The sequence below is a fragment of the Oncorhynchus mykiss genome, chromosome 30 (assembly GCF_013265735.2).
Source record: "Oncorhynchus mykiss isolate Arlee chromosome 30, USDA_OmykA_1.1, whole genome shotgun sequence".
Taxonomy (NCBI): domain Eukaryota; kingdom Metazoa; phylum Chordata; class Actinopteri; order Salmoniformes; family Salmonidae; genus Oncorhynchus; species Oncorhynchus mykiss.
Window position 1 is genome coordinate 9,897,711 of NC_050570.1, and position 25,178 is coordinate 9,922,888.

General features: G+C 44.1%; 1 protein-coding gene across 8 annotated transcripts in view; it reads right to left on the reverse strand.

Annotated features, from left to right (window-relative positions):
* The window catches only part of LOC110521287 (pleckstrin homology domain-containing family A member 7), a 169,754-nt gene that overhangs the window by 53,987 nt on the left and 90,589 nt on the right, over positions 1-25,178 (reverse strand). For all 8 annotated transcript variants that reach the window (XM_036969414.1, XM_021598743.2, XM_021598747.2 and 5 more), the window contains 4 exons: positions 22,294-22,390; positions 12,372-12,476; positions 11,159-11,231; positions 3,899-3,999 (listed from right to left, as the gene is read on the reverse strand). In XM_036969414.1, the coding sequence (XP_036825309.1) occupies positions 3,899-3,999; positions 11,159-11,231; positions 12,372-12,476; positions 22,294-22,390 (376 nt within the window). The remainder of the gene's footprint in view (positions 1-3,898; positions 4,000-11,158; positions 11,232-12,371; positions 12,477-22,293; positions 22,391-25,178) is intronic.

A 25,178-nucleotide genomic window follows, 5' to 3' on the forward strand; every position in this document is an offset into this window, starting at 1 on the left:
TGTCTTGTACAGCTAACCTTCTGGGGACACACAATTCAGTCCCATTCAAAATCGTATTTTCCCTAAACCTAACCCATACTCTTACTTTAACCCTAAAACTAACACTAGCTCCTAACCCTTAACGTAATTCTAAACCTAACACTAATTCTAACCTTAACCATAAACCCCTTAGAAATAGCATTTGACCTCATGGAGACCAATAAAACGTCCCCAGTTGATCAAATCTTTGTTTGTTTACTATTCTTGTGTGGACTTCTGGTCCCCACAATAATATTTAAAAACACTGACACACACACAATCTTTCTATACCATCTGCTACCCTGTAACTTTCCAATAACTGCTGTGTCTTTTCAGACCAATATAACTATGTGCAGACACGGAACTACACAGGGCCTGGTTTCCAATAACAGCCCTAACCACAGCCTCTTCACTGTAGCAAGAATGCCGAGTGGGACATTCAGTGCACCGTGTGACCGTCACACCTCCGCTCACCCTGGGCAAGTCTCTCTCCCGCTCTCCCTCCTCCTCAAAAATAGCCTGTAGTCCCAGACAGGAAGGCTAAAAATATCAGCAGTCCTCTTCTTCCTCTCCCCAGCCCCTCTCAGACAAGCAGGCCTTTTTTTTGTCCCTTCTTTCTAAATCCATTATATTCCAGATCAGCATAGGGCCTGGGTCACGTCCCAAATGGGACCCTAATCCCTACATAGTGCACTACTTTTGACCAGAGCCAAATCAAAAGTAGTGGGCTATGTAGGGGCTAAGGTGCCATTGGTACGTAGCCCTGGTCTCTAAACTGAAAACAAAAACTCAGACTCTCACATAGAAATACGTTTACCTCCAATGAATACATGACTTGTTCAAATCTGTTCCGGAATCCACCATGTTGAACGGTTTCTACTCGTCTGCATAATGGAAATGAAGATTGGAACTGTATAGGATGTGAATATTGTGTTTAATAAATGTCCAAATTCGGTTTGTGTTGCCTTGACAACTACCATTGCTTGACTAGGGCCATAGGAGTCAGCTAGACAACACAAACATGTGATTCCAGAACAGCAGGCATTTGAGGAGAACAACAATCTTATTCCACTGAAATAAAAATCTATCAAATAGTCAGTCAATCCTCCTCCATGAGTGGCATGTTGGATATGAGAGCAAACAGAGGAAATATGAAGGTTTAGCCAACACACATAACGAGGTATGAGCAATGAGATCATACAAGAAGGAGAGAACAGACTAAATGGAGTAACCAAGACACATCAGTCTCCAAACAAGCATGCTCCAAACAATAAGAACCATATACACACTGTCGTGGTATATATTTCCTATTGTCTGGCAAATGACATGGCAAAAGCAGTAACTGTAGTACAAGTGGTTGAGAGGCCAGTACCTATTTATGAGTGGACAGTGAACTTGTGTTTCATTGGACGACCTCGCACACTCACAGGGGTCCCAGTGAGGCAGCCCACCAACAGGAACAAGAGAGGGAACAGAGTTCAGCGAATAGGGGACAGGGGGTCACCAGCCTCCTAGCTAGGTTGGTTGCCTCAACAGTGGAGGGGAGGGGTGGGAAAGGGAGGTTCTAACCATGGGGAAATATTTTTGGGATGAAATAGTAGTACTAACTCACGGTAGTGTTGAATGGTTGCAGCACAAACAAACTGACAGGAGAACAGAAAACAGACATCTACAACAGTTCCAGTCCAACCTCTTTCCCCCCTCCTAATCATTTCACATTGAGATATGGACCAGCTTGTATGTATTGGTAGCCTGAGAGTGACTAGCTTCATTGGTTAGTAAAGAATGATGGCCTTCATGTACAGCGCGGCTAGCCTGTTCTGCCTATAGGGTGGTCTCTAGCTGGGTAACTAGGGTTACAGGTATTAACGGGGGAGGGGGCACTACTCCTGACATTCTCCCAGCTCTTCTATGGCACCAACAGAATCTTAGAACAGAAAGTAGAAAACACATGCAAGCCATTTTCTATGGGACTCTGGCTACCTTCCTCACACACACACACACACACACACACACACACACACAGCAGTGTGACAGAATACATGAGTTCAGCAGCTCAATAAAACCTGTCTTTGATAAGGGCTTGGAGCAGATTACCGAGCCATTCCAGGGTCAATTCCAACCTGACCAGCCCAGATCTCCACTCCGCCTTCAACTGCATTTAGCCTGTTAGAGTGCAACTGCAAACTGGGTCATAAGGGTCTTTCTCACTGCAGCAGCTTGAGTCAACAGTGGCATTAGCAGTAAACAACAACCCTCAACAGTAAACAACAACCCTCAACAGTAAACAACAACCCTCAACAGTAAACAACAACAGTAAACAACCATCAACAGTAAACAACCATCAACAGTAAACAACCATCAACAGTAAACAACCATAGACAGTAAACAACAACCATAGACAGTAAACAACAACCATAGACAGTAAACAACAACCATAGACAGTAAACAACCATAAACAGTAAACAACCATCAACAGTAAACAACAACCATCAACAGTAAACAACCATCAACAGTAAACAACAATCAACAGTAAACAACAATCAACAACAATCAACAACAACAACCGTAAACAACAACCGTAAACAACAACAGTAAACAACAACAGTAAACAACAACAGTAGAAAACAACCATCGACAGTAGACAACAACCATCGACAGTAGACAACAACCATCGACAGTAAACAACAACCACAAACAGTAAACAACAACACCGCCAGATGATGAACCAACTATAACAGGACAACCGGATAACAGTGCTCCTAAGGTCCCAAAATTCCCAGATTTCTCAAAATCCTGGTGGGAAGATTCCCAGAATCAGGAGGGAATAAGCAGTAAAACTGGGAAAGTTAACAGAATTTCCCAACCCTACTGACAGCAATGTTCCTCAACTCTGGACTGTCCTTGGGTAACACCAAGACTACACAATTTTGTTCCAACCCAGCACAAGCACACCTTGTTCAAATAATGAGGGGTTAGATGATTAGGAATAAAATAGAATCAGGTGTTCCTGTGATGGGCTAGAGTTGAGGAACACTGCCTTGGGGACTCAACAGGTTTGACCTGCGAGGGTCTGGGTAGGGAGGAAACATTGACTTAACATTGAATCAATGCCAACAGCCAGAGGGGCAGGAGAGACTGGGGGACATTACTAGGAGACACTGGCCTATATTATACCTGCCGTCTGGCATACAGTCAAGAGACTGAAACTTAAACCCCCATCGACTCAGCATGACAAAAGAGGCAAGGCTGTATGTAGTGTGGAAAGAAATGTCACAGAACCACACTGGCTTCCTGTGGGAATGAAACCACTAGCAGAGCATATTAGAGAAAGATGTGCTTAATCTAGAACCAGATATACAGCTAGAAGCTCAGCCTCTGTCACTGATATAACTCTGTCATAGCGGGTAGGATGTCCTAAAATGTACACCGTGTTCTAGGTCTGTAGAGAAAACCTATGGTTAGAAACAAGGCATTTTTTTTATAAATGTAGTGTCTTCATTTAATAGACAAGCATATTACAAAGTGATCAATACAGAAAATCATCAATAGCCAATGGGTTGGGAGGATGGATGCAGTTAAATATCTGATTGGATATTATCAATCCTTGATTGAGAGAATTCTTCTTGTGAGCATAGTGACCTCACGGTGATGCACTGCCTCTAAGCCAGGGGTTGGTCAAATAGCAGTCAATATGAAGCAGAGTCCATTTGTGTCAGTCCACAAAATGCTAGTGTTAAGTAAATGCAAAAAAGTTGGCTGTATTTTTAACAGTAGGCATAAATATTAACCTGTGAAACATACAACATAAAGCAATAGAACATTTAAGTAGATATAAAATAAAGAAAAACATCATATAAAGATAAACTCTTGGCCGTACCTTGAAGGCGTACTTGCGGATGATGTGGTCTTCAGGTTCCACGGCTGAGATGACATAGCTGGGCAGAGGAATACTACCCAGGACTGACTCTTCCCTACTGTCTGTTAGCAGAGAGAGAGGGAGAGATAGAAAGAGGTGGGAAATAGAGAGATGAAGGGCAGAGGAATGTCACTTACAGCCCACTAGTAACATTTCGCTCCTCCACCACTATAGTCCCCCCCCCCCCCCCCGCACATGGCAGGAAAACCAGTCAATCACCCCTGTCCCTTTCATAGCCCTCCTCCACCACTATAGTCCCCCCCCCCCCCCCCCCCCCCGCACATGGCAGGAAAACCAGTCAATCACCCCTGTCCCTTTCATAGCCCTCCTCCACCACTAGTCGTCCCCCCCCACCCACGGCAGAAAAAACAGTCAATCACCCCTGTCCCTTTCATAGCCCTCCTCCACCACTATAGTCCCCCCCCCCACCCACCCACCCATGGCAGAAAAACTAGTCAATCACCCCTGTCCCTTTCATAGCCCTCCTCCATTCCACCAAACCTCTGAATCTCTCTGTCCATCCAGTTGGCATGGCCCGTTCATACCACTAAATATCTCTCTGCCCAGCCAGTTGGCATGGCCCGTTCATACCACTAAATATCTCTCTGCACAGCCAGTTGGCATGGCCCGTTCATACCACTAAATATCTTTCTGCCCATCCAGTTGGCATGGCCCGTTCATACCACTAAATATCTCTCTGCCCATCCAGTTGGCATGGCCCGTTCATACCACTAAATATCTCTCTGCCCAGCCAGTTGGCATGGCCCGTTCATACCACTAAATATCTCTCTGCCCAGCCAGTTGGCATGGCCCGTTCATACCACTAAATATCTCTCTGCCCAGCCATTTGGCATGGCCGGTTCTCATACCACTAAATGTCTCTCTGCCCAGCCAGTTGGCATGGCCCGTTCATACCACTAAATATCTCTCTGCCCAGCCAGTTGGCATGGCCCGTTCATACCACTAAATATCTCTCTGCCCAGCCAGTTGGCATGGCCGGTTCATACCACTAAAATATCTCTCTGCCCAGCCAGTTGTCATGGCTGGTTCCCGTCCGGCATCAGTTATTGTCATGCCACTATGTGACCATTCTGAATACAGAGCCTGGTTATATCTTAATTAACTCACACAACTCTCACGGGGGAGTGTTTCCACCGCTGTACACTAGAATTTGTGTGTGGGGGGTGTGTGTGTGTGTATGGTGGGGGGCTGTGTGTGTGCGCGCGCTGGATTAAAGAGTAATTGGTTAAAAATACATTCAAGGAGCTTTGAAGGAGACATTCCCCACATGGGGCCTCCGGACAGCACTTTTATCTGCCCCTTACACAAACACACTGCAGAGGCTTTGCAGACCAGACCTGTCTGGGACAATGAGCATAGATTACATCCTAGCAGGACACCGGGGGAGTGACACAACATCTTCATGTTTAACCCACCACACACACGCGTGTGTGTGTGTGTGTGTGTGTGTGTGTGTGTGTGTGTGTGTGTGTGTGTGTGTGTGTGTGTGTGAGAGAGAATGGAAGAAGTATGAAGAGCAAGATTAATGAAGAAGGAGACTGTAAAGAACAGAAATGGAGCTGATGGTGACTGAAAGAGATGAGATTGAGTGGGATGAAGATGGAGGGAGAGAGAGGGAATGAGAGGGAATGAGAGGGAGAGTCAAAGTGAGAGAAAGATTGAGACAGATTCCACAGAGCCCCAGGACAGCAACACAATTAGACCCAACCAAATCATGAGAAAACAGAAATAATTACTTGACACATTGGATAGAATTAACAAAAACAGAGCAAACTAGAATGCTATTTGGCCCTAAACAGTGAGTACACAGTGGCAGAATACCTGACCACATTCACAAGGCTCAGCTTATTTCCAGGCGCGTTAGGCAAATACTGTCATTCACAAGGCTCAGCTTATTTCCAGGTGCGTTAGGCAAATATTGTCATTCACAAGGCTCAGCTTATTTCCAGGCTCGTTAGGCAAATACTGTCATTCACAAAGCTCAGCCAAGATCGGCGTCTAGTCTTGAGAAAGGCATTTGCTGAAACATCGACTATAAATAGCTTATTTTATGGTAAAATTCTTGCCTTTCTATCAGAGCCAATATAACTTTAATAGGATAGTTTGATATGATGAACATTTGATGCAAAACAGATCATCGTTTTTTTGTTTATTAGGATGTCCATTAGTTTCGCAGAATCAGCAACTACTCTTCCCGGGGTCCAGAAAAAAAAGACTCTGTATAACACTGTGTTGCCGTGAACTCATTTTGGACTTGGGGACTGTGAAGAGACCCCTGGTGGCATGCCTTGTGGGGTATGTATGGGTGTCTGAAGAGACCCCTGGTGGCATGCCTTGTGGGGTATGTATGGGTGTATGAAAAGACCCCTGGTGGCATGCCTTGTGGGGTATGTATGGGTGTCTGAAGAGACCCCTGGTGGCATGCCTTGTGGGGTATATATGGGTGTCTGAAGAGACCCCTGGTGGCATGTCTTGTGGGGTATGTATGGGTGTCTGAAGAGACCCCTGGTGGCATGTATTGTGGGGTATGTATGGGTGTCTGAAGAGACCCCTGGTGACATGTCTTGTGGGGTATGTATGGGTGTCTGAAGAGACCCCTGGTGGCATGTCTTGTGGGGTATGTATGGGTGTCTGAAGAGACCCCTGGTGACATGTCTTGTGGGGTATGTATGGGTGTCTGAGCTGAATGTTATTTGATTATTCAGACATTCTGGAATTTCCATCAAATTTACATTTCTCATAAAAACTAGGAGAAGTAGTTCATCTCTCTTCAACCCTCAACCAGGAAAGACATGGCATGCATGTTGTTGATATTACTTCTGTTTGTGCACTTCAGGGCAAAACAGAGCAGCACGCCTGCTCTGTTTTGAGCCAGCTGCAGCTTTGCTAGGTCTTTCTTTGCTGCACTTGACAGTAATCAAGAACCTCCTCCGAGATCTTGAAGGTATTGTGTTTGGGAGAAAACGTGGAGTTCATGTTTGAGAACTCTGTAGGTGCTTGGTTTGTAGCTTTTGTTACAGCATTTGAGTTGTAATGTTTGGTAGGCCCAGTGTTGGTTGCCTTTGTTTGGTAAACTTGCCACTGTGGTGGATAGTTGGTTGTGTGCGGAGTTGGAGAAAGTATATTGTTTAGTTTCCAGGACCCTGCCGAGGCTGGAGACTCTTGCTCTACTAGCTGTTGGGACATCGGTCTGAGGTGAGTACAATCGGTTGTGTACCTCAGTGTGAGATTTGGGTAGGGTAGTGAAACTCGCTACTCGGCACTATAGGTTTTCTTATTCCCTTGTTAGGCTTTGCGACGTGTCACACTTTGGAATATGTTGGGCATAGTTATTTGGTTTGTTATTTTTGTGTGGTGTCTGTGGACTGAGCAGTTGTCTAGGGGGCACATCCGTGGCTTGGGGGAATCTGCCAGCGTGCTGGGTGGTTTATTTCCTTGCCAGTGGGCCCAACGTATTCTCGCGGGGCAGAAACCTCAGAGATCGACTGGTATGATTAAAAATCCTACAATGTGATTTTCTGGATTTTTTTTCTCATTTTGTCTGTCATAGTTGAAGTGTACCTATGATGACAATTACAGGCCTCTCATCTTTTTTAAGTGGGAGAACTTGCACAATTGGTGGCTGACTAAATACTTTTTTTGCCCGACTGTATGTAGCCAAATTTGATCTATGATCGTACGCTATCCATTTATGTTTTTTGTATGCTATTTTAACATGAGAATTAACCAATGATATCAGGCCACACTTGGCCATGATAAGACACCTGTGTGTCTTTTGACACTATATAAATGAGTCATCCCACACTGTTTTCATCAAGGTATAATGACAGACAGCTTGTCTGTCGAAACGTTGGACACAACATTTTTTACATCTGAGCTTCTAGAGAGTGTGCTGCTCTCCTTTTTTTAAGTAATCAAGAAGGGACATGATTAGAGCCTGAACAACTAGTACAGGTGATGTTTGTGTCAAAAACACAGAACATCTTTTTAGAACAGACATACTGTATTTCTCCCCATCTTCACAACAACTTTGTCAATATGACTTGAACATGATAATTGACGGTCCGATGTGTTACCTTGGAGTATAGCTTCCTCAACTTTCTCAATGGTCACACCCTTTATGTTCAACTTCAGTAAAGCTCCGCCTTCAGTAAAGCTCCGCCTTATCTCAGCTCACTGGTCACGATGGCAACACCCATCCGTAGCACGCGCTCCAGCAGGTGTATCTCACTGATCATCCCTAAAGCCAACACCTCATTTGGCCGCCTTTCGTTCCAGTACTCTGCTGCCTGTGACTGGAACAAATTGCAAAAATCGCTGAAGTTGGAGACTTTTATCTCCCTCACCAACTTCAAACATCAGCTATCTGAGCAGCTAACCGATTGCTGCAGCTGTACATAGTCTATTGGTATATAGCCCACCCATTTTCACCTACCTCATCCCCATACTGTTTTTATTTATTTACTTTTCTGCTCTTTTGCACACCAATATCTCTACCTGTACATGACCATCTGATCATTTATCACTCCAGTGTTAATCTGCAAAATTGTAATTATTCGCCTACCTCATGCCTTTTGCACACATTGTATATAGACTCCCCCTTTGTTTTCTACTGTGTTATTGACTTGTTAATTGTTTACTCCATGTGTAACTCTGTGTTGTCTGCTCATACTGCTATGCTTTATCTTGGCCAGGTCGCAGTTGCAAATGAGAACTTGTTCTCAACTAGCCTACCTGGTTAAATAAAGGTGAAATAAATAAATAAAAGTTGAGGTTTAGGTCTTACATAATGTTTTGAACCAAATACAATGCTTTTAGATAGAGATATATTTAAGACCTGTTTGTTATTGATCAGACATTCTGATACTGTCTGTAACTCCTTATTTAGAATTGCAGTGAGCTCACTGGCTTTGGGTGCTGACATGTACAGTGTGCAATGATCTGAATACATAGTCATTCTAGCTTTGTGTAAGACCAACGGCAAATCATTTGTAAAAAATAGAGAAGAGTAAAGGCGCAAGGCAACTGCCCTGAGGGACACAGTAGTGAACATATGTTTCTTCCTTAATGCGTTTGAGCCAACCAGTTGTGTTGTGACAAGGTAGAGGTGGTATACAGAAGATAGCCCTATTTGGTTAAAAACCAAGTCCATATTATGGCAGCTCAAATAAGCAAATAGAAACGACAGTTCATTATTTTAAACAATGAATGTCTTTCAATACGGAACATTTCCAGAACTTTGAAAGTTTCTTCAAGTGCAGGCGCAAAAACCATCAAGCGCTATGATGAAACTGGCTCTCATGAGGACCGCCACAGGACTGGAAGACCCAGAGTTACATATTTGGCAGAGGATAACTTCATTAGAGTTACCAGCCTCAGAATTTGCAGCCCAAATAAATGCTTCACAGAGTTCAAGTAACAGACACATCTCAACCTCAACTGGATCAGGCCTTCATGGTCGAATTGCTACAAAGAAACCACTACTAAAGGACACCAATAAGAAGAAGAGACTTGCTTGGGCCAAGAAACCCGAGCAATGGACATTAGACCGGTAGAAATGTGTCCTTTGGTCTGGAGTCCAAATTTTTGGTCCCAAACACTGTGTCTTTGTGAGACGCGGTGTGGGTTAAAGGATGATCTCCGAATGTGTATTTCCCACCGTGAAGCATGGAGGAAGAGGTGTGATGGTGCTTTGCTTTGCTGGTGACACTGTCTGTGATTTATTTAGAATTCAAGGCACACTTAACCAGCATGGCTTCTACAGAATTCTGCAGCAATACACCATCCCATCTGGTTTGCGCTTAGTGGGACTATCATTTATTTTTCAACAGGACAATGACGCAACACACCTCCAGGCTGTGTAAGGGCTAGTTTACCAAGAATTAGAGTGATGGACTGCTGCATCAGATGACCTGGCCTCCACGATCCCCCGACCTCAACCAAATTGAGATGGTTTGGGATGAGTTGGACTGCAGAGTGAAAGAAAAGCAGCCAACAAGTGCTCGGCATATGTGGGAACTCCTTCAAGACTGTTGGAAAAACATCCCAGGTGAAGCTGGTTGAGAGAATGCCAAAAATGTGCAATGCTGTCATCAAGGCAAAGGGTGGCTATTTGAAGAATCTCAAATATATTTTGATTTGTGTAACACAGTTTTTATGTGTTCACTATTATTCTACAATGTAGAAAATAGTAAAAATAATGAAAAACCTTTGAATGAGTAGATGTTCTAAACCTTTTGACCAGTAGTGTAAGTATTCAGACCTTTTATTCAGTACTTTGATGAACCACCTTTGGCAGCGATTACAGCTTTGAGTCTGCTTGGATATGACGCTACAAGCTTGGCACAATTGTATTTGGGGAGTTTCTCCCATTCTTCTCTGAATATTCTCTCAAGTTTTGTCAGGTTGGATGAGGAGCGTCGCGACACAGCTTTTTTCAGGTCTCTCCAGAGATGTTCGATCAGGTTCAAGTCCGGGCTCTGGCTCGGCCACTCAAGGACATTCAGAGACTTGTCCCGAAGCCACTCCTGCATTGTCTTCGCTGTGTGCTTAGGGTCGTTGTCCTGTTGGAAGGTGAATCTTCGCCCCAGTCTGAGGTACGGAGCGCTCTGGAGCAGGTTTTCATCAAGGATCTCTTGATGGACTTTGCTCCGTTAATATTTCCCTCGATCCTGACTGGTCTCCCAGTCCCTGCCGCTGAAAATCATCCCAACAGCATGATGCTGCCACCACCATGCTTCACCAAAGGGATGGTGCCAGGTTTCCTCCAGACTGAACTCTTTGGCCTTAATGCCAAGTGTCACATCTTGGTTTCATCAGACCATCAGTTCATCAGTCTGGGAGTCCTTTAGGTACCTTTTGGCAAACTCTGAGTGGGCTATCATGTGCCTTTTACTGAGGAGTGGCTTCTGTCTGGCCACTACCATAAAGGCCTGATTGGTGGAGTGCTGCAGAGATGGATGTCCTTCTGGAAGGTTCTCCCATCTTCACAGAGGAAATCTGACAACGAGTTGGCGATAGATCACTAGCAGACTGGCACACAGGCTAGTAAGTACCTGGTTAATTCAGGAACGTACAACCCATTCTGTGCTCACACCTTGGTGCCAAGTCAGTGCTACAGAAACAGAGCTATAAAGTCATCAAGTCTACACTTACATACCAGGTCAAATCCCCCCTAGAGCACGCACACAATCGTCTCACCTTTGTAGTAGAACAGGCAGTAGTCAGCCAACACAAACCACTTCCTCTTCCAAAGCCTCATCCCAGAGCTGTCCTGAAAAAGAAAGGGAAAGAGAGTTTATTGGCCTGCTACGTCTGCCATTGCTTTTTTTTAAAACACTTTTTCAAACTCTCACAGGCAGGGGAATGAGGGAAGCAGATGGAAGAGAAAACCCGCTTCAAAACAGCTCTGGTCAAAAGTAGTGCACAACATAGGGAATAGGGTGCTGTTTGGGAGGAAGACAGTGAGAACAGTCAACAAATAGACTTGAACAATACGATCCATACACCCAGCTAAGGCTGCACCATATGGGCAAAAAAAAAATAATCTAATTGCAATTTTATGACCAAATATTGAGATATTAATGAAAACACTTGGGTGACTGGAATCATAAAAATAGTTATTGTTTGTAGCAATCTGTTGACTGCATTTTACCTAACAGAACAGCATGCAAACATACAACCTTAGTGGCAAACAGAGAAGGAGGAGGAACTGTACTGCTTGAGTGACAGGGGCAGTGCTTGGTGTGTGTGGGAAGAAGCCATAAGAGAAGAGAGGGAGAATCTCTTGCGATATGGATATTGTCAATATTGCAATTTCAATGTGAATTCAATTAATTGTGCAGCCCTATACAAAGATATCGGTTTATCCAATCTCTGTTGTCTTACAAACACCCATCAGCTAATGAGCTCTATCTTATATTTCCCACTATCAGCCAATCAGTGTTGTCCTACAAACCAATATCAAACAAAGAGCTCTATCCTACATGTCCCAGTACCAACTAATCAGTGTTGCCCTACAAACATCAACCAATGAGCTCTATCCTATATCTTCCACTATCAGCCAATCAGTGCTGTCCTACGAACACCTATCAACCAATGAGCTCTATCCTGTGTGTCGATGTTTCTCAACAAATGTTTTGTACCACTTTGTGTAAACCAATGAGCTTTGTTACCTGTCTATCACCTTCACTGGCTTGATTACCTTGTATATATGTCCCACTATCAGCCAATCAGAATTGTCCTTCAGACACCTATCAACCAATGAGTTCTATTCTGCTTGTGTCAAGCAACCCAACGCATGCCCATGTGATGTGTCCATGACCCCTGTTGCCATGGCAGCCTATGATAGACAGCAACAAGTAAGTGTGTGTGTATGTACAAGAGTATATGTGTACATGTGTGTGTTTCTTACCTGTTTGTAGAGCCATCCTCTCACCACCACTGGGACGTTGGGGTTCCTCTTGATGGACTGCTCACGCTTCCCAAAATGTAGCACCCTCCCACTGGACCTGGAGCCCTATAGGACACACACATCCATAGTGGTTGGTTATCTCACCCTCCCACTGGACCTGGAGCCCTATAGGACACACACATCCATAGTGGTTGGTTATCTCACCCTCCCACTGGACCTGGAGCCCTACAGGACACAGTCTATAGGGGTAGTGATAATTAGCTGTATAACAGTCTATAGGGGTAGTGATAATTAGCTGTATAACAGTCTATAGGGGTAGTGATAATTAGCTGTGTAACAGTCTATAGGGGTAGTAATAATTAGCTGTATAACAGTCTATAGGGGTAGTGATAATTAGCTCTATAACAGTCTATAGGGGTAGTAATAATTAGCTGTATAACAGTCTATAGGGGTAGTGATAATTAGCTCTATAACAGTCTATAGGGGTAGTGATAATTAGCTGTATAACAGTCTATAGGGGTAGTGATAATTAGCTGTATAACAGTCTATAGGGGTAGTGATAATTAGCTGTATAACAGTCTATAGGGGTAGTGATAATTAGCTGTATAACAGTCTATAGGGGTCGTGATAATTAGCTGTATAACAGTCTATAGGGGTCGTGATAATTAGCTGTATAACAGTGTATAGGGGTCGTGATAATTAGCTGTATAACAGTCTATAGGGGTCGTGATAATTAGCTGTATAACAGTCTATAGGGGTAGTGATAATTAGCTGTATAACAGTGTATAGGGGTCGTGATAATTAGCTGTATAACAGTCTATAGGGGTCGTGATAATTAGCTGTATAACAGTGTATAGGGGTCGTGATAATTAGCTGTGTAATTTGGGTGATTTTATTTGGCCCCCAAGTGTTCTTTCCTCTTCTTTTTTGTCATTGTTGGACACAAAAGAACATAAAAACACCAGCAAATCAGCTGCAAGTGATTTTAATTTAAGGAAATCTGTTCCCAAGTATTCCCACGAATAATAGAGACATGATTGTATACAAATGTAAGCAAGTTTTGAAATTATGTTTTAGTCAAAACATTAGATATGTTTGGGCTTCTTGCGGTCAATTTGAAGTCTACAATTTATTTGCAATTATGTTCCTGCATTCCGACCATCCGCTAAAGAGAATAAATTGTCCAGTGGCTGAATCTAGATGATCCCTGGTCTACAGCAATAATGAACATAGTTACAGCTGAACATGTTAGATGTAGCTGTCAATAGGACAGCTGTTGATGGCTGATTGGAGCCCCTCTCGGTATGTGTGTGCGTGTGTGATCCTGTCCACAGGTGAGGATCGATCTAACAGCCATTAGTGAGACACAGCTGCGGGGTAAGGGCCATGAACCAATCACATGCACGCACAGACACACACACCGCATCGCCTGGACATGGTAGACACGACCAACCAACAGACCCAACGTATTCATGGAGACAATACCTGCAGGCAGGCCTGTACACACTCACATTCTCCTACACACAAGCTCACACACGCACCAGCCGTCATTCATACATACATACAGTACATACCAACACAGACAGACAGCAAGTCACAATTAAAGTTCCTACAATTAAGTCCGATACAGTCCAAAGTATTAATATGATGCGCTATTATCTCTCTCGGTCCACCTGTATCATCTCTATCTGGGTCCACCTGTATCATCTCTTTCTGGATCCACCTGTATCATCTCTCTCGGTCCACCTGTATCATCTCTTTCTGGGTCCACCTGTATCATCTCTTTCTGGGTCCACCTGTATCATCTCTTTCTGGGTCCACCTGTATCATCTCTTTCTGGGTCCAACTGTATCATCTCTTTCTGGGTCCAACTGTATCACCTCTCTGGGTCCAACTGTATCTTCTATCTGGGTCCAACTGTATCATCTCTCTGGGTCCAACTGTATCATCTCTCTGGGTCCAACTGTATCATCTCTCTGGGTCCACCTATATCATCTCTTTCTGGGTCCAACTGTATCTTCTATCTGGGTCCAACTGTGTCATCTCTTTCTGGGTCCACCTGTGTCATCTCTTTCTGGGTCCACCTGTGTCATCTCTTTCTGGGTCCAACTGTATCATCTCTTTCTGGGTCCACCTATATCATCTCTTTCTGGGTCCAACTGTATCATCTCTCTGGGTCCAACTGTATCATCTCTCTGGGTCCAACTGTATCATCTCTCTGGGTCCAACTGTATCATCTCTCTGGGTCCACCTGTTTATGGGGTGGACATGATTTACTTCTGTGGAGCCTACTGCCCAGTGCTGTAATGAAAGGCAACTAAAGGACTCTCAGACCATGAGAAACAAGATTCTCTGGTCTGATGAAACCAAGATTGAACTCTTTGGCATGTATGCCAGGGCGTCACATCTGGAGGAAACCTGGCACCATCACTACGGTGAAGCATGGTGGTGGCAGCACCATGCTGTGTGGATGTTTTTCAGTGGCAGGGACTGGGAGACTAGTCAGGATCGAGGGAAAGATGAATGGAGCAAAGTACAGAAAGATCCTTGATGAAAACCTGCTCCAGAGCGCTCGGGACCTCAGACTTGGGTCAAGGTTCACCTTCCAACAGGACAACGACCCTAAGCACACAGCCAAGACAGTGCAGGAGTGGCTTCAAGACAAGTCTCTGAATGTCCGTCCGCGATGCAGTGCCTTAGACCGCTTCGCCACTCGGGAGGCCGTAAGCAATTAAATGTAACAAAGTCAGATGTAATGATTGGCTATGAGGTCCCTGATGATCTTCTTGGCCTTCCTGTGACACCGGGTGCTGTAGATGTCCTGGAGGGCAGGCAGTGTGCCCCCGGTGATGTGTTGGGAAGACCGCACCAACCTCTGGAAAGCCCTGCGGTTGCAGTTGCCGTACCAGTCGGCTATAGAGCGCTGTTGCGCCTTCTTCACCACACTGTCTGTGTGGATGGATCATCTCAGATTGTCAGTGATGTGTACGCTGAGGAACTTGAAGATTTTCACCGTCACCGCAGCCTCGTCGATGTGGATGGGGGCGTGCTCCCTCGGTCTCCTGAAGTCCATGTTGAGGGAGAGGTTATTTTCCTGGCATCACTCCACCAGGGCCCTCAACTTCTCCCTTGATGGTAATCAGGCCTACCACGGTTGTCTCGTCTGCAAACTTGATGATGGTGTTGGGAGGCGTGCGTGGGCACGCAGTCATGGGTGAACAGGGAGTATAGGAGGGGGCTGAGTACGTACCCTTGTTGGGGCCGTGTTGAGGATCAGCATAGTGGAGGTGTTGTTGCCTTCCTAACTAATCCCAACACTGCCACACACACACACACAAACACACACACACCATCACTCCCATCATCTCTGTTCCAAATCGGAGTGGGGCGTTACAGCAAAGGAGCTTGGATTAACTGGCGGGGCGTGGCGGCTGCGTGTGCTTTAGCTCCGTTGTCGGTAGCTCAGGGACACCGGCACTACAGCTCTACAGCTGGCGGAAATGGAAAACAGTGGCTAATTATAAATGTAAATAACCGTGGCTGACCAAGCATGTTAGGTAGACACTACATGGCAGAAGCGCTGTCACAACAGAATCCCTTGTCTACGTGGTTTGTTGTAGTTTATTTTCAGGACGAGTAAAATATGGATTACTATTAGTGTCATCAAAAATGTTATTTAAAATTTGATGGCACTAACATCACTCCATACAGCAGGGTCTCTGATGTAAGATTCTGCTTTTGTCAGTGAAAGGCTATATAGTACACAAGATACATGCTCTACAGTGCCCAGGCTACATGCTATACAGTACACAAGATACATGCTCTACAGTGCCCAGGCTACATGCTCTACAGTACACAAGCTACATTGCTCTACAGTACACAAGCTACGTGCTATACAGTACACAAGCTACGTACTATACAGTACATAAGCTACGTGCTATACAGTACACAAGCTACGTACTATACAGTACACAAGATACATGCTCTACAGTGCCCAGGCTACATGCTATACAGTACACAAGCTACATGCTCTACAGTACACAAGCTACATTGCTCTACAGTACACAAGCTACATTGCTCTACAGTACACAAGCTACGTGCTATACAGTACACAAGCTACGTGCTATACAGTACACAAGCTACGTGCTATACAGTGCACAAGCTACGTGCTATACAGTACACAAGCTACGTGCTATACAGTACACAAGCTTCGTGCTATACAGTACACAAGCTTCGTGCTATACAGTACACAAGCTACGTGCTATACAATACACAAGCTACGTGCTATACAGTACACAAGCTTCGTGCTATACAGTACACAAGCTACGTGCTATACAGTACACAAGCTACGTGCTATACAGTACACAAGCTACGTGCTATACAATACACAAGCTTCGTGCTATACAGTACACAAGCTTTGTGCTATACAGTACACAAGCTACGTGCTATACAGTACACAAGCTACATGCTATACAGTACACAAGCTACATGCTATACAGTACACAAGCTACATGCTATACAGTACACAAGCTACATGCTATACAGTACACAAGCTACATGCTATACAGTACACAAGCTACATTGCTCTACAGTACACAAGCTACATTGCTCTACAGTACACAAGCTACGTGCTATACAGTACACAAGCTACGTGCTATACAGTACACAAGCTACGTGCTATACAGTGCACAAGCTACGTGCTATACAGTACACAAGCTACGTGCTATACAGTACACAAGCTTCGTGCTATACAGTACACAAGCTACGTGCTATACAGTACACAAGCTACGTGCTATACAATACACAAGCTACGTGCTATACAGTACACAAGCTTCGTGCTATACAGTACACAAGCTACGTGCTATACAGTACACAAGCTACGTGCTATACAGTACACAAGCTACGTGCTATACAATACACAAGCTTCGTGCTATACAGTACACAAGCTTTGTGCTATACAGTACACAAGCTACGTGCTATACAGTACACAAGCTACATGCTATACAGTACACAAGCTACATGCTATACAGTACACAAGCTACATGCTATACAGTACACAAGCTACATGCTATACAGTACACAAGCTACATGCTATACAGTACACAAGCTTCGTGCTATACAGTACACAAGCTACGTGCTATACAGTACACACGCTTCGTGCTATACAGTACACAAGCTTCGTGCTATACAGTACACAAGCTACGTGCTATACAGTACACAAGCTACGTGCTATACAGTACACAAGCTACGTGCTATACAATACACAAGCTTCGTGCTATACAGTACACAAGCTTTGTGCTATACAGTACACAAGCTACGTGCTATACAGTACACAAGCTACATGCTATACAGTACACAAGCTACATGCTATACAGTACACAAGCTTCATGCTATACAGTACACAAGCTACATGCTATACAGTACACAAGCTTCATGCTATACAGTATACAAGCTTCATGCTATACAGTACACAAGCTTCATGCTATACAGTACACAAGCTTCATGCTATACAGTACACAAGCTACATGCTATACAGTACACAAGCTTCATGCTATACAGTACACAAGCTACATGCTATACAGTACACATGCTCTTGATTCTATCATCCAGTTTCAGTATGTATTTGTCTGCTATTTACTGTGGTGACAATACTTTGAAGAGTTTGACATGCTATTGACTCATGCGTCAGTAAACTGACACAGATGTTTAGTGCTGATGTTCGTCAGTAAAGCAAAGGATACGATTTGATCTCTTATGGGCGCAGGGGAGGGAAGGAGGGAATGGGTAGGATCACCTGCCATGCGTCCCCAAATGGCACCCTATTCCCTACACAATGGGCTCTGGTCAAAAGTAGTGCCCTATAAAGGGAATAGGGTGCTATTTAGGACACCCCCCTGTGGTGTCCCATGGTTACTGATCAGTTACAGTGAGATGGATATTCCCTATCGTCCGACAGTGTGTCATCTTCAATCATTGTCGGGCCACCTGTTGATGGGGCAGACATGATTTACCTCTTTGGAGCTGTGCATGTCTCTGTGTGTGTGTGTGTGTGTGTGTGTGTGTGTGTGTGTGTGAGTGAGTGAGAAAGGAGCACTGTGTGTGAGTGTGTGTGCTCTCCTGTTCTCTGCTAAAGAGGGAGATATGGAGAGAAGGAAAGAGAGAGTGAGGAATGGAAGAGAGCTCATATCATGCTGATGATACTGCCGTTTCAATAGCACCTAATAGCCTGTTCACTAGCACCTGGTTTTAAACAATATCCTGTTCACTAGCACCTGGCTTTAAACAATAGCCTGTTCACTAGCACCTGACTTTAAACAATAGCCTGTTCACTAGCACCTGGTTTTAAACAATAGCCTGTTCACTAGCACCTGACTTTAAACAATAGCCTGTTCACTAGCACCTGGTTTTAAACAATAGCCTGTTCACTAGCACCTGGTTTTAAACAATAGCCTGTTCACTAGCACCTGGTTTTAAACAATAGCCTGTTCACTAGCACCTGGTTTTAAACAATAGCCTGTTCACTAGCACCTGGTTTTAAACAATAGCCTGTTCACTAGCACCTGGTTTTAAACAATAGCCTGTTCACTAGCACCTGGTTTTAAACAATAGCCTGTTCACTATCACCTGGCTTTGAGCAGTAGCCTTAAAGGGATATGGAGAAGTCAGAGCAGCCACTTAGAGTAGGGGGAGGGGGTGTTCTGTCGTTGTCACAGTAGAGCCTGGAGCGAAGACCCTGAGCTTGTTATGTTGAGATACGGACGCAAGCACACGCACACACCATGCACTTGACACACATACACACACACCTTGCCTGTCACACTCAGCCCCACCTGCACCATTCCATTAGACATGTGCAGTCCAAGTGTAACTATGTTAGATCCACACATCTGACTTTCCCCCTCAAGAGTCTGCAGCTTTAATTAAATAAGCCCCCTACAGGCAGACAGAAGCGCGCCCCCCCCCCCCCCCCCCCCCCCACCTCCTGTCCTCACCACTGTCTGGTAGCTTTTAATGGGGGCTTGCTGGGTGTGAGAGATCAGCCCCCCCCCCCCTTAGCCATTCATCATCACCTAATGTCAGTCAGTGAAAATTACTTTTCCCTCTCTTTTGACCAGAGCTGCTCAAAAGTAGTGCCACATGCGGGAATCATCAGTTCACCTACTCTGCACCTCACAAAGACATGGAGGTTGAAACCAAAAAATCTCAAATTTGGACCAAAAGGACAGATTTCCACCGGTGTAATATCCATTGCTTGTGTTTCTTGACCCAAGCAAGTCTCTTCTTCTTATTGGTGTCCTTTAGTAGTGGTTTCTTTGCAGCAATTCGACCATGAAGACCTGATTCACGCAGTCTCCTCTGAACAGTTGATGTTGAGATGTGTCTGTTACTTGAACTCTGTGAAGCATTTATTTGGGCAGAAGTAACTCTGGGTATTCCCTTCCTGTGGCGGTCCTCATGAGAGCCAGTTTCATCATAGTGCTTGATGGTTGTTGCGACTGCACTTGAAGAAACTTTCAAAGTTCTTTTTACATTTTCTGTATTGACTGACATTCATGTCTTAAAGTAATTATGGACTGTCGCTTCTCTTTATTATCTATGCATAGTCACTTTAACTCTACCTAAATGTACATATGACCTCAATTACCTCGACTAACCGGTTCCCCCGCACATTGATTCTGTACCGGTACCCCCTGTAATAAAGCCTCACTTGTTATTTTACTGCTGCCGTTTAATTATTTGTTACTTTTATTTAACATTTTTTACTCATATATTTTTTACTTAACACTTTTTCTTAAAACTTCTTAAAGCAATGTTGGTTAAGGGCTTGTAAGTAACCATTTCACTGTAAGGTCTACACCAGTTGAGCTGTTCTTTCCATAATATGGACTTGGTCTTTTACCAAATAGGGTTATCTTCTGTATACTACCCCTACCTTGTCACAACACAACTGATTGGCTCAAACTTTTAACAAGGCACACTTGTTAATTAAAACACATTCCAGGTGACTACCTCATAAAGCTGGTTGAGAGAATGACAAGAGTGTGCAAAGCTGTCTTTAAGGCAAAGGGTGGCTACTTTGAAGAATCTCAAATATAAAATATATTTTGATTTCTTTAACACTTTCTTTAACACTTGGTTATTAAATGATTCCATATGTGTTATTTCATAGTTTTGATGTCTTCACTATTACTCTACAATGTAGAAAATTGTGAAAATAAAGAAACCCATGAATGAGTAGGTGTGCCCAAACAAAAAAAATATACATATCCTGATTTTTTTTAAATTTATGATTTTACTGAGTTACAGTTCCTTATAAGGACATCAGGCAATTTAAATACATTCTTTAGGCCCAAATCTATGGATTTCACAACCGGGAATACAGATATGCATGTTTTGGTCACAGATACAAAAATAAAGGGCCGTGGATCAGAAAACTAGTCCGTATCTGGTTTCACCACCATTTGCCTCGTGCAGGGCGACACATCTCCTTCACATAGAGTTGATAGGGATGTTGATTGTGGCCTGTGGAATGTTGTCCAACTCCATTGCTGTGCAAAGTTGATGGATATTGGTGGGAACTGGAACACACTGTCGTACACGTTGATCCTGGAGAGGACCGGAGAACTAGAAGAACTGGAAGAACTGGGACATATTCAGCTTCCAGGAAATATGTACAGATCCTTGCGACACGGGGCTGTGCATTATCATGCTGAAACATGAGGTGATGGCAGTGGATGAGTGGCCCGACAATGGTCCTCAGCATCTCGTCAAGGTATCTCTGTGCATTCAAATTGCCATCGATAAAATGTAATTGTGTTCGTTGTCCGTAGCTTATGCTTGCCCATACCATAACACCACCGCCACCATGGGGCACTCTGTTCACAATGTTGACATCAGACGGCCACGTCTGTCATCTGCCCGGTACAGTTGAAACTGGGATTCATCTGTGAAGAGCACACTTCTTCAGCATGCCAATGGCCATCGAAGGTGAGCATTTGCCCACTGAAGTCGGTTACGACACCGAACTGCAGTCAGGTCAAGACCCTGGTGATGATGACGAGCACACACATGAGTATCCCCGAGACGGTTTCTGACAGTTTGTGCAGAAATTAGGTTGTGCAAACCCACAGTTTCATCAGCTGGGTGGCTGATCTCAGATGATCCTGCAGGTTAAGAAGCCGGATGTGTAGTCCTGGGCTGGCCGGTTGGACGAACTGCCAAATTCTATAAAACGACGTTGGAGTGTGTGTGTCTTCTCTTACAGAAGAGAAATTAAAATTACATTCTCTTGCAACAGCTCTGGTGGACATTCCTGCAGTCAGCATGCCAATTGCACACTCTCTCAAAACTTGAGACATCAGTGGCATTGTGTTGTGTGACAAAACTGCACATTTTAGAGCATTTTATTGTCAACAGCACAAGGTGCACCTGTGTAATGATCATGCTGCTTAATCAGCTTCTTGATATGCCACACCTGTCAGGTGGCTGGATTATCTTGGCAAAGGAGAATTCCTCACTGACAGGGATGTAAACACATTTGTGCACATAATTTCAGAGAAATTAGCTTTTTGTGCATATGGAACATTTCTGGGATCTTTTATTTTAGCTGAAACATGGGAACAACACTTTACATGTTGCGTTTATATTTTTGTTCAATGTCGTTTTCACCCAGCACAGAAAGTGAAACAGATATGAGGGCAGGTAGCCTTGTGGTTAATAATGTTGGGCCAGTAACTGAAAGGTCGCTGGTTCGAATCCCCAAGCCGACTAGGAAAAACCTATCGATGTGTCCCTGAGCAAGGCACAACCTAAATAGCTCTGGATAAGATGTCAAATGTTCTTCAAAAAGATAATGCAATTCACAATGTGTCAAATTGCAGAGGGCCGGGAGAAAATAAATGGATAAAGTTTTGGGACTGACCTTTGACCCCGAAGCGGTGTCCACAGTGGAAGCCTCGCTGATGGTGCTGGAAAGCCGCAAGTCGGCCTGCTGGGGGTTGGACATACGGCCACCTGGCCTGGTGAGAAAAGAGACAGCAGAGGGTCACACAGAGCAGACATGGCCGTATGTGTACGCAGAGCGTCACTGAGAGGATGCAACTATACACACGGCTCCGTAGACCACACCCTGGAGGGCAAGGACAGACTGCTGTTGTTTGGAGATCAGCCCCTTTGTCTGGAATTCCAAAGGAACTTCTCTCTTTCAAGCCTCAGGGACATATTAATCCTCTGGGATCATCACACATACTCTGAGACCCTTTGTGAATACAGGCACAGGTTAGCAGTGGAAAATATGACCCATAACAAGCATGTGTATGGCACAATCCTTGCATTCAATATCATAACACATACAGGCAAGCCTTGTATCATTATTGCTATGGTGTTATAGGTTTCAAAATACTTGAGTGCAAGGATTGGGGCACACACACACACACACACACACACACACACACACACACACACACACACACACACACACACACACCTCAAAAAAATAAAGGGAACACTTAAACAACACAATGTAACTCCAAGTCAATCACACTTCTGTGAAATCAAACTGTCCACTTAGGAAGCAACACTGATTGACAATAAATTTCACATGCTGTTGTGCAAATGGAATAGACAACAGGTGGAAATTATAGGCAATTAGCAAGACACCCCCAATAAAGGAGTGGTTCTGCAGGTGGTGACCACAGACCACTTCTCAGTTCCTATGCTTCCTGGCTGATGTTTTGGTCACTTTTGAATGCTGGTGGTGCTTTCACTCTAGTGGTAGCATGAGACGGAGTCTACAACCCACACAAGTGGCTCAGGTAGTGCAGCTCATCTAGGATGGCACATCAATGCGAGCTGTGGCAAGAAGGTTTGCTGTGTCTGTCAGCGTAGCGTCCAGAGCATGGAGGCGCTACCAGGAGACAGGCCAGTACATCAGGAGACGTGGAGGAGGCCGTAGGAGGGCAACAACCCAGCAGCAGGACCGCTACCTCCGCCTTTGTGCAAGGAGGAGCACTCCCAGAGCCCTGCAAAATGACCTCCAGCAGGCCACAAATGTGCATGTGCCTGCTCAAACGGTCAGAAACAGACTCCATGAGGGTGGTATGAGGGCCCGATGTACACAGATGGGGGTTGTGGCGCCCTGTGCTCTTCACAGATGAAAGCAGGTTCACACTGAGCACATGACAGACGTGACAGAGTCTGGAGACGCCGTGGAGAACGTTCTGCTGCCTGCAACATCCTCCAGCATGACCGGTTTGGAGGTGGGTCAGTCATGGTGTGGGGTGGCATCTCTTTGGGGGGGCCGCACAGCCCTCCATGTGCTCGCCAGAGGTAGCCTGACTGCCATTAGGTACCGAGATGAGATCCTCAGACCCCTTGTGAGTCCATATGCTAGTGCGGTTGGCCCTGGGTTCCTCCTAATGCAAGACAATGCTAGACCTCATGTGGCTGGAGTGTGTCAGCAGTTCCTGCAAGAGGAAGGCATTGATGCTATGGACTGGCCCGCCCGTTCCCCAGACCTGAATCCAATTGAGCACATCTGGGACATCATGTCTCGCTCCATCCACCAACGCCACGTTGCACCACAGACTGTCCAGGAGTTGGCGGAAGCTTTAGTCCAGGTCTGGGAGGAAATCCCTCAGGAGACCATCCGCCACCTCATCAGGAGAATGCCCAGGCGTTGTAGGGAGGTAATTCAGGCACGTGGAGGCCACACACACTACTGAGCCTCATTTTGACTTGTTTTAAGGACATTACATCAAAGTTGGATCCGCCTGTAGTGTGGTTTTCCACTTTAATTTTGAGTGTGACTCCAAATCCAGACCTCCATGGGTTGATACATTTGATTTCCATTGATCATTTTTGTGTGATTTTGTTGTCAGCACATTCAACTATGTAAAGAAAAAAGTATTTAATAAGAATATTTCATTCATTCAGATCTAGGATGTGTTGTTCCCTTTATTTTTTGTATGCACATGTCATTTTTCTTTCACCTTGTCTTTAGAGTATTTTGTGTAGATCGTTGACAAAAAAATGACAATTAAATCAATTTTAATCCCACTTTCTAACACAACAGAAAGTCAAGGGGTGTGAATACTTTCAGAAGGCAGTGTGTGTGTGTGTGTATGTGTATATATATATATATATATATATATATATATATATATATATATATATATATATATATATATATATATACACATACACATACATACATACATACATACACACACACACTTTTTTTTTTTTTACCCATCATTGGAAAACCTCCCTGGTCTTTGTGGTTGAATCTGTGTTTGAAATTCACTGCTCGACTAAGGGACCATACAGATAATTGTATGTGTGGGGTACAGGGATAAGGTCATTAAAAAAATCATGATACATATTGACTTGTTAAGCAAATCTTTACTACTGAACTTATTAGGCTTGCCATAACAACAGGGGTGAAACTTATTGACTTAAGACAATTCAGCTTTTTATTTGCAATTAATTTGTAAAAAATTCTAAAAACATGATTTGACTTTGACATTGTAGGTTATTGTGTGTAGGCCAGTGATGCAACATCTCAATTTAATCTATTTTAAATTTAGGCTGTAATACAACAAAATGTGGAAAAAAGTCAAGGGGTGTGAATACTTTCTGAAGGCATTGTATCATATAAAAATAAACAATTAAGTGTTTTTCCCCTCATCAATCTACACACAATAACCCAAAATGACAACGTGAAAACAGCTTTTTCGATTTTTTTGCAAATTTATCAAAAATAAAAAACAAAAATACATTAATTACATAAGTATTCAGACCCTTCGC